This window comes from Dendrobates tinctorius, unplaced genomic scaffold, assembly GCF_039654945.1.
Source record: "Dendrobates tinctorius isolate UK_male_01 unplaced genomic scaffold, ASM3965494v1 ptg000070l, whole genome shotgun sequence".
Lineage (NCBI taxonomy): Eukaryota > Metazoa > Chordata > Amphibia > Anura > Dendrobatidae > Dendrobates > Dendrobates tinctorius.
In genome coordinates, this window is record NW_027361738.1 from 29,700,001 (window position 1) to 29,710,393 (window position 10,393).

Here is a 10,393-nt window from a genome sequence, read left to right on the forward strand (position 1 = left end):
GTACTATTCCCAGCAGCCAAGCCTGCTGCCGCTAATAACAGCAAGGTCAGGTGTCGTTGATGGGAGTATTCATCAGTCAGTGCCTGCACTATAAATAAATACAATTTTTTTAAAAAAATGACGTGAAGTCTTTCTATTTTTGATTACCAGTATGGTAAAACTGACAGCTGCGAGCTGCAACATTTAGCTGTCAGCTTTAGCAAAGCTGGTTATCAACAATAGAGGGGTCCCAACGGCATTTAAAAAAATAATTAAAAAATATGGAATGGGATCCCCCCATTTTTAACAACCTGCCAAGAATTAATGCTTAGGAAGCCTATGGATAAAGTTATCTGACTGGATATAACTGCTATCCATGTATTCTTGAGTACATTTTTTTCCAGGAGACTCGGAGATGTTCTGGGAGTGTTGGCGAATACATTATAATCTCACTATCTGTCTACTTACAAGCTGATATCCTCATTGCTGCATTCTGATGTGGCATTAAACTTATCCACCTCTTCTTCCTCCTTTTCCTCCTCCTCCTCCTTCTCGTCATCCTCCTTCTCCTCCTCCTCCTCTTCATCATCCTCCTCCTCATCATCCTCCTTCTCCTCATCATCCTCCTCATCCTCCTTCTCCTCCTCCTCCTTCTCCTCCTCTTCGTCATCCTCCTTCTCCTCCTCCTCCTCGTCATCCTCCTTCTCCTTTTCCTCCTCCTCCTCCTTCTCCTCCTCTTCGTCATCCTCGTCATCCTCCTTCTCCTCCTCCTCCTCGTCATCCTCCTTCTCCTCCTCCTTCTCGTCATCCTCGTCATCCTCCTTCTCCTCCTCCTCGTCATCATCCTCCTCCTTGTCATCCTCCTTCTCCTCCTCCTCCTCGTCATCCTCCTTCTCCTCCTCCTCCTCGTCATCCTCCTTCTCCTTTTCCTCCTCCGACTCCTTCTCCTCCTCGTCATCCTCCTTCTCCTCCTCTTCGTCATCCTCGTCATCCTCCTTCTCCTCCTCCTCCTCGTCATCCTCCTTCTCCTCCTCCTTCTCGTCATCCTCCTTCTCCTCCTCCTCGTCATCATCCTCCTCCTCGTCATCCTCCTTCTCCTCCTCCTCCTCGTCATCCTCCTTCTCCTCCTCCTCGTCATCCTCCTCATCCTCCTTCTCCTCCTCCTCCTTCTCCTCCTCTTTGTCATCCTCGTCATCCTCCTTCTCCTCCTCCTCCTCGTCATCCTCCTTCTCCTTCTCCGACTCCGACTCCTTCTCCTCGTCATCCTCCTTCTCCTCCTCCTCCTCCTCGTCGTCATCCTCCTCCTCGTCATCCTCCTCATCCTCCTCCTCCTCTTCGTCATCCTCGTCATCCTCCTTCTCCTCCTCCTCCTCGTCATCCTCCTTCTCCTCCTCCTTCTCCTCGTCCTCTTCCTTCTGCTCGTCATCCTCCTTCTCCTCGTCATCCTCCATCTCCTCGTCATCCTCCTCCTCCTCCTCCTCGTCATCCTCATTCTTCTCCTCCTCCTCCTCGTCATCCTCCTTCTCCTCCTCCTCGTCATCCTCCTCCTCCTCCTCGTCATCCTCCTTCTCTTCTTCCTCCTCCTCTTCCTCACTATTGGATATATAACATAGACATTATTTAGCAATTCTCGTAAACTGCCATTGTTTTTACAATTACTCATTTTATATGAGAAATTTCTCTAAAAACTTCTGAATTTCTATCCATCGTCACTGTTATCCTCCAGTTGCCAACTATTAGCAGAATGAAGGCTGCAATTTATAGTAGACTGTGTATGGAGGACATAAATGGTTTCATAAAACTCCCAGGCATGATCCGTAAAAATCACTCTAAGAAAAAGTGTCCGTGTTACTGTCCGCCATGTCTGTCATGCCGCAAGATGCCTGGAGCAATGTGCACGCGCGCCTTAACTCATGGCTATTGCTGGGTAACCATCCATCTCTGTCTGGTTCTGCAATCCGCTGTATTCCTGGAACACCTAATCATGTGACTTCTATGTTCCAGCCCTGCTCTGATTCTGCAATCTGCTGTATTCCTGGAAACCTCTGATCATGTGACCTCCTCTATGGTTCTACCCAGGCTGTTCTAGCGATGCTCTCTAAGATCCTGAAGGATCTGAACACAAAGTTCCTCCCAGGTCCTGACCCGGAAGTACTGGTGCTATATCAGACCGCCCCTCCCTATGGTCAGGGCCTGAGTATCGTGTAGCTTCCCTGCATGGCTGCTTGGCCTGCTGGGTCGCTCCTGTATTCTGTGCCCCTACACTTTGCTCTGTCGTGCGTCTCTGCACACGCTCTGTGCTTGTACTCTGACTCCTGTCTCGTGCCATGTCTTGTGTTGTCTCTCGTGCCATGTTTGTCCTTGCCTTGCCTTGTAGTACCTCCGCTGTTCTCTGCTTTAGCCTGTTTTGCCATGTCTGGTCTTTGCTATTTTGAGCCTTGTAGTACTTCTCATGTTTCTTGTCTCTGCCTGGTTTTCCGTACTCTGCCCTTTGGTGCTCTCTTGCACATTTCCATGTCTAGTCTCAAGGCTCTGCCATGACCTGGCTCTGGGCTTCGGCCTACGCTCCGTTGCTAGACTCTGTCCTATCGTGCTCTCTTGCACATTTCCACGCTAGTCCCAAGGCTCTGCCTTGGCCCGGCTCTGGGCTTCGGCCTACGCTCCGCTGCTAGCTCTGTTCTTGCTCTGACCTGGCTCTGTTTCTGCCTATGTTCCGCACCCTGTCTTGCCTTGTTTATCGCCTAGCCTTGTCTTGATTCTTGCTTTGCCTTGCTTTGTTGCTTCGTGTGCCCTTTGCATGCCCGCCTGCTTGTGCCTCAGCCGTGCTCGTCGGTCAGTGACAGCTGTGTCGCCTGCTATGCCTCAGCCGGGTTCGCTGGAGTCTTGCCCGCTTGTTAGTGCTACAGACCGATCAGCTAGCCAGTGCCTCAGCCGTGCTCTCTGTGCTTCCTTGCACTTCACGCTGTTTCTGCACTCTGCTCTACGTGCTCTCTATAGCACACGCAGGTCCTCGCCTGCCCTTGGCATACCTCCCCGTGCTTCTCTAAAAGTACGCGCAGGTTTTGCCATGTACCCTGTCGTGCCCTCTAGCACGCACAGGTCCTAGTCTGTACCATGTCTTGAATCCTGACCCTGGCGTGCTTCTCTGCATGCGCAGGACTCTGCTTTTAAATTCTGTCCCTGGCATGCCCCTCGGCATGCGCAGGCCTCCGTCCGTGAACCTGACCCTGGCGTGTTCCTTCGCAAGCGCAGGACTCTGCTCTGTACCTTTCTCTGGCGTGTCCCTCTACACGCACAGACCTCCATCCTTAAACCTGTCCCTGGCGTGCCCTTTGCATGCGCAGGCCTCCGTCCTTGAATGAACCCTGGTGTGTCTCCAAGCACGCACCCTGCCTTGAACCCTGGCTTGCCTGCCGGATTCCCAAAACCTGCCGACCACTGCCAGAGGTCCGGAACCAGATTACTGCGGCCTGATGTCCGGACCTGATTTCCGTAGCCTGATGCCTGGATCCTGTCGGTCGTTGCCAGTAGTCCGGAGTCCGATGCCATCGCACCCTGTCTTGGATCCTGGCGTGTCTCCTTGCACGCACCCTGCCTTGGACTCTGGCGTGTCTCTCGGCGTGCACCTTGTCTTGGACTCTGGCGTGTCCTAGCACGCATCCCTCCTAGGAACTCGTGTGATCCCTAACACGTACCCTGCCCTGGACTCCAGTATGTTTTCTGCACGTGTTATGTCTGAACTTTAGGCGTGCCCTTGCTCGCACCTTGCCGTGTTTCACCGTTGGTGCCCTGCATCTGATTCTCTGTTTTTGCCTTGTATCTGATTAAAATGTGTAACCACGTTTGCTGATGAAATCTTGTGACTTCGCTTTATGTTTCGTTTCCTGTTCGCCCTGTTGCTAGACACTCAATAGTGTCTCCCTGAGCCGGCCGTCTGGTCCAGCTGCCGTGGTGGCTCACCCCCTTGGTCTTGCCCCTGACACTCCCTGTACAGGGGGTAGGTTCTCACTAGGTTCGCTCGCCCTAGGTGGGTGCCACGGCCCAGAGGGTCCACTCTAAAAGGAAAAACGACTCAGCGTAAGCTGACGCTCGTCACACTCACAGCAACCAACCGGATCACTGCTCTTCATTTTAAAGGAAATTGAGATGTTGAAATCTGGATTCTGATTGGCTGTGAAGGGTCACACTGATACTTTGTGTTAGAAGAGTATTTATACATGAGCGTGCCTGTGTCTGCTGATGGTGGCACAGTGACAATGAGGGGATGTGAAATCCTCATGAATTTCCAACTCTTTCTTACATCATTTCCCCTTGTAGATACAGTACATTGATTATGGCAATAGTATATCTGAGGGAACAGCTCAGAAATATGACTCTGTTTATAATACCAACTTACAAGATGGTCTCCAGGGTAGGCGCGCGGGATGCTCTTCCAAATTTGTTTTTCCTATAATAGAACATACAGCTCTGGTTAGAATCATAACACACTGGCTCATCATCTGCGGCTTTTTATAAGTCACTTTCCTTATATGTCTTGTGGTATTTGTTGCTGTTTTGGCACAGAATTCATCAAAATAATGTGCGTGATTCATGAATTTGTCGCAAAGTAAAAAATAGGCTTTTTTCGTCTTTTGAACTGCGTTTGTGATGTTTGGTCTCATATTTTGGAGTACTGAAAAACACACCAGAGGGAGGAAGAAGGAGACTAGAGAGAATCTGTGCCAAATCAGGTGAAAATATCTGGAATTGTTAAAAAACAGCCACAAAGCAGCAAAAATTAGAAAAAAGGCGAGTACATGTAAAATTGACTTAAAAACGGTCCAAATAATGAAAAGGGTAAAAAACAACAAAAAAAGGTGCCAGCACACAAAAGTAGACATAAAGTGGACACAAAGGTGGTGATGAATCTGGGCCACGATCTTTATAACCTGTCCCTCAGATAACAGCATGGACATAACCTCCAGAATCTCTCCAGCTCTGCCATCACATAGATTGTGCTACACAGAAGGATGATCCTTTAATCTCAGGCTCCAAGACAACATTTGGTTGGTCAAGAGTCCGGATAAATTTGGGGCATTACTGTAATTGGCTCCTGACCGTATTGTTATTCTACGAATAAAAGGGATGAGGAACAGTATGAACAATTAATTTGGGTCTAAGTTCTTTATTATTGAAAGCAATGTCATCCTTCTTATGGAAACAGTGTAAATGCCCCTGAGTGGGAGCAGTAACGCCATGATATCACCACCATGGAATCCTCCCCTTATTGGGACACATACTACTCCTATATGAATGTGGAAGATATAATAAGATACATACTCGAATTCTACCTCCCATAGCTCTATGCTGACTCTCCATCTATTAAAGAAAAAGAAAACAGAATGAATAATATTACACATACACAGTCACCATGATGGTAGGAAGAGGAATGATACTATTGAGCCTTAATATAACCAATGCAGACTCATAGGGAACATCTCTGTGGTGGATCATTACAGGGAGAGTCCAGGAGGATCAATAATCCCAGTTATATGATATACATACAGCTCATGCAGGAACTCCTTGTACTCCTTGTACTCCTCTTCTAACGTCATCCTACTGAAGAGAAGGAAGACTATTAGGAATTATTGTATCTGCTCCATAGCTGATAACAGATCATCAATGGTCACTAAAATGTACAACTGTTGTATGTCAGAAACCTGGCGTAGTGTAAGCCCCTGTTCACATGTACGTGTCTCCAGGGCGTCTGGCAGCCGTTTTCACCCGTACTGGAGACATATATCCACGCGTACCCATTACAACCTATAGGGCTGCTCATATGTCCGCGTTTTACCAGCAGCACAGATGACAGAGGCCAATACCAGTCTATGGGTCCATGTACAACACATATAGCACACGAATGGCATCCATGTGTCATCCATGTGCCGTCCGTGTATATTTAACACTGCAAGTATAGAAGCTTTGGAATGGATTTTTATAAAGCCATACTGGAAAAAAACGGATGTCACATGGATGGCACACGGGTGACCCACTGATGAATCATTGATGATACACTGATAGCACTCGGGTGACACTGGGGACACACTAATGACACCAAGTCATCGCCAACTGTGGTACTTTACAAATCATTAAAATGTAATCTTTAATGCAATACTAGAAAAAATATTTATACAAAAAAACACTAATTAGAGTAATATGGGAGTAATTACTCCATTTTTATACTATTTAATTAAAGTTTATATTTTAACAATTTGTAAAATATCACAATTGGTGGAGAATTGGTTTCTAAATAGTGTGTACTCTAATAACACAATAACGCTTTGAGCTTTCTCAAGGATGACACACTGATGGCTCACTGATACTACACTGACAGTATACTGATACTACACTGATAGTACACTGATGACACACTGATAGTACACTGATGGCTCAATGATACTACACTGACAGTACACTGATTCCACACTGACAGTACACTGATGACACACTGACAGTACACTGATACTACACTGATACTACACTGACAGTACACTGATAGTACACTGACAGTACACTGATGGCACACTGATACTACACTGATGACACACTGACAGTACACTGATGGCACACTGATACTACACTGATGACACACTGACAATACACTGATGACACACTGACAGTACACTGATCCAAAACACTGATGACACCGATACTATTTTTTCCGGTATTGGTATTATACGGACGTGTGAAGGGGCCCACAATTTCCTCCCACCATGAATGAATTTCCCAAAAATGGGCACTAAATCTGCCACATCTGAACTTGCCCTTCGGCTAATGCTCGGCGGTAATAGAGTCACCCGGTCATTCTGACATGGATCTGCAATGTTTCCCTGTGGGAAGCAGAATTGCAGGAGATTACGGGTGACATGGAAGGTGACTCTCCGCCATCCAGTGGCTCCAGTGTATCAGAGAAATTGCAGATTTAGGGTAAGTAAGCATTTACCTCATTCTCCTCACTAGATTCTCGCTCATAAACTATAAAATAATAGAAAAAGAAGAATTATAGCAGACATTGTATTTCATTCCTGTTTTGTTATTTGTAAAGAATTGCAGGGATTAACTACATAACGATTCCATTATTAAGGAGAAGTGATGTCCTGACATTACAGGGTTAACACCTATAGATAAAGGAGAACCTATCAGAACATAATAAAGGACACAAAAAAGAGGCTAATACGTTTCCTTCCACTTTACTCCCGACTGCGGACCTCTAGTGAGTGTCCCCTCCGCAGGCACCATGATGTCACTGTGTGATGTCATCCCATTTCATGGATTACTAATCCCCAGTAACAGCAGTAACTGTCAGGAGTGACAAAAACCTACAACCAATCCCATATCCATGAAATAGGGTTTTAAGGGATTGTGCAGGACTGGAAAAACATAACTGCTTCCTTCTAAAAACAGTGCCGCACCTGTCCACGGCTTGTGTTTGGCATTGTAACTCGGCTTCATAGAGATGAATAGAGCTGAACTGTAATACCGGACACAACCAACAGACAGGTGTGGCGCTGTTTTTTGAAGAAAAGAGACAGAATTTTTCAAATCTTGTACAACCCTCTTAGATTCTTTACCTTAAATCAAAACTTTATCAATGTAATCACCTAAATATAAAGCACATAGCCTCTTCACAGAGGAAGAGGACAGGAGTTCTAGAGCCACCCATTAGAGGAGGCAATCCTAAAAGTCAATATCGGCCCTTTCATGAGCCTTGGCACATGACTTTGGATAGGAAACCAAACCAGAAGCTGCATTTACAATCAAGTACTTTGGATTTTTTACTCCTTATTAGCACAAAGCTATCGCCAATAGGTGGCGCTAGAGCTCTTGTCCTCCTCCTCTGAACAGGCACCCTGCATATTAAAATTCCCAGAGGAGCATTACTTGGCGCCTCCCCACACCAACTTGGCGCCTCCACAAGGGACAACGTTACCCCTTAGACCCTCTAAATGTTATGTAACTGTTACAAAATGGTAAAAATTAAATATTAATGGCAGTTATTTCTATATTCCTAATTATACCTAATCTATACATTGCACTGTATTGTTCACATGGATGGTGGAGGATACAAAGAGAGAAGGCCGGTTACATAGATGACACAGTTTAAACATTAGCAAAAAATAAAGTTGAGATATTAGAGAATGAGGGAAATGAGGAGCGAGAGTCACAGACACATGGGATATAATAGAACAGAAATCAGGAGCTAAAGTCACAGACACATGGGATATAATAGGACACAAATCAGGAGCTAATATAAATGATGTTACTTACACTCCACTAACTGAAACCCTCAGAGAAGTTCCGTTCGGCAGTTGATTCTATGTCATCGTGATGTCACAACATTCCGTGACCTCATAACCGGCAGCCACCTACAGCCGATGCTCTATACATGAAATAGGCTTCTCACGACTTATGGGCACAACTGGTTTTGGCCTTAAAGGGGTTCTCCGAGAAATGTAATAAAATAAATAAATAAATACACAAATAATAAACAGTTTTCTAAATACTTTTATTCAGCAAAAAGCTATGCTTTATGGACTGCGCCCTGTCAGGATTTTTGCATGAAAGAGTGGTCCAAAATTCAAGTTGAGAGGTGTAAGAAGCTCTTGATGGTTATGGGAAGCCACTGATTGCAGTTATTGTTTCCAAAGGGTGTGCAACCAAATATTAAGATGAGGGTGCCAACAATTTTGTCAAAACTTCAGTTTCTGGAACAATTTCAAGGGTTCCAACACTTTAGGCCATTATTGTGTGTGTAATATGTATACACAGCAGTCTCGGCGTCTCCTATGTGATGTAGCCGTATATACACCATTCTAGGTGTATCCTGTCCTGTGTCATGTATATAGCTATAGTGCGGTGTTAACATAGTGGGTAATATTTATATATTGAGCTTTTTTTCTCATACCGAGTCAGTATGGGAAAAAAATATTGCACTTCCTCATTCAATAGTATCTGATAAAAAGAAAAAACCTGATAAAAATAAAATATCGAATAGCACACACCCAATTTATACGTTTGTGTGCATGAGCCCTTATTCCATGTATATATACACTGCACAGTACGGGTTCTCCTGTCCTGTATACTGGGTATAAGGGCTCATTCACACTCCTGTATAAAATATTGATCTGATGTTGCTTCAGAAAAGTTGGACAAGTGGAATCCGTATGGCTGAACTTATGCCATGCGAGTGTGCAATTTGTTTTCTCCCCCAGTATCCGTATGACATCTGTGCGACATGCATATGCAATGTATTCTTAACATCATCTTTTACATACTATAATTCACTATGTAATTTAAGACAAGTTTACAAACTAATAAAGCAATCTTATATACAGATATAGATAGAATAGATATAATAAACTCTAAAGTTGGCTCTGAAGGATCTTTAGCCTTGTTTAACCCCTTTCTGACATTGGATGTAATATTCCGTCCACGTGCCCTGGGCCAATTTGACCATGGACAGATCATTACTTCATCGAGATCGGCCGCGCTAACGGGGAGTACGCGGCCGATCGCAGCCGGGTGTCAGCTGATTCTAACAGCTGAAACCCGGCATTAGGTGCCAGGAGCGGTCACAGAACGCTCCCGGCACTTTAACCCCCAAAATACTGTGATCAAACAAGATCGCAGCATTCCGGGAGCCGACGCAGTGCTAACAGCCTCTCTGTCTTTATATCAGAGACCCCGCAGCGTAACATGGGGTCCCGATTGTTGCCATGGTGGGTTACCAGAGCTGGGAAACTTGTTGATCATGCACAGTGCAGCGCTGACAGCTTCTATGGCATGCAGATGCTGTTTCATCAGGATGCTATAGAAGCGATCAGCCTGCAAAAAATGATTGTCCCATAGTGGGACAAAGTGTAAATGTTAGGAAAAATTAAAAAAATATTTTTAAATAATTGAAAAAATATTTAAAAATAGAATAAAAAATAAAAAATCAATATACAGTGTGAGCCATTTATATAAATACACCAAAATAAAATGGGAATGGTTGGTGATATCAACTTCCTGCTTGTGACACATTAGTATATGCGAGGGGGAAAACTTTTCAAGATGGGTGGTGACCATGGTGGCCATTTTGGTTCCAACTTTATTCTTTTCAATGGGAAGAGGGTCATGTGACACATCAAACTTATTGCTAATTTCACAAGAAAAACAAAGGGTGTGCTTGGTTTTATCGCAACTTTAGTCTTTCATGAGTTATTTACAAGGTTCTCTTTGTTTACAGCTATTGACATGTCGCAGAGGTTAACACGTAAGGAGCGGATAGAAATTGTGTTGATGTCTGGTGAACGCAGTACCCGGGTCATTGCAGCAGATTTCAATGCAAGACACCCTACGCAAGAAAACAGTCACCATTCCCATTTTATTTAGG

At 44.9% G+C, this 10,393-nt stretch overlaps 1 protein-coding gene across 1 annotated transcript in view; it reads right to left on the reverse strand.

Moving 5' to 3' along the window:
• The window catches only part of LOC141095504 (uncharacterized), an 8,753-nt gene extending 1,712 nt beyond the window's left edge, over nt 1-7,041 (reverse strand). Inside the window, exons 1-5 of the mRNA XM_073581531.1 lie at nt 6,962-7,041; nt 5,524-5,577; nt 5,299-5,337; nt 4,376-4,426; nt 448-1,572 (exon numbers count right to left, since the gene is read on the reverse strand). Coding sequence (XP_073437632.1) covers nt 448-1,572; nt 4,376-4,426; nt 5,299-5,337; nt 5,524-5,577; nt 6,962-6,990 — 1,298 coding nt within the window. The 5' untranslated portion in view covers nt 6,991-7,041. The remainder of the gene's footprint in view (nt 1-447; nt 1,573-4,375; nt 4,427-5,298; nt 5,338-5,523; nt 5,578-6,961) is intronic.
• Between the last annotated feature and the right edge of the window lie 3,352 nt (nt 7,042-10,393).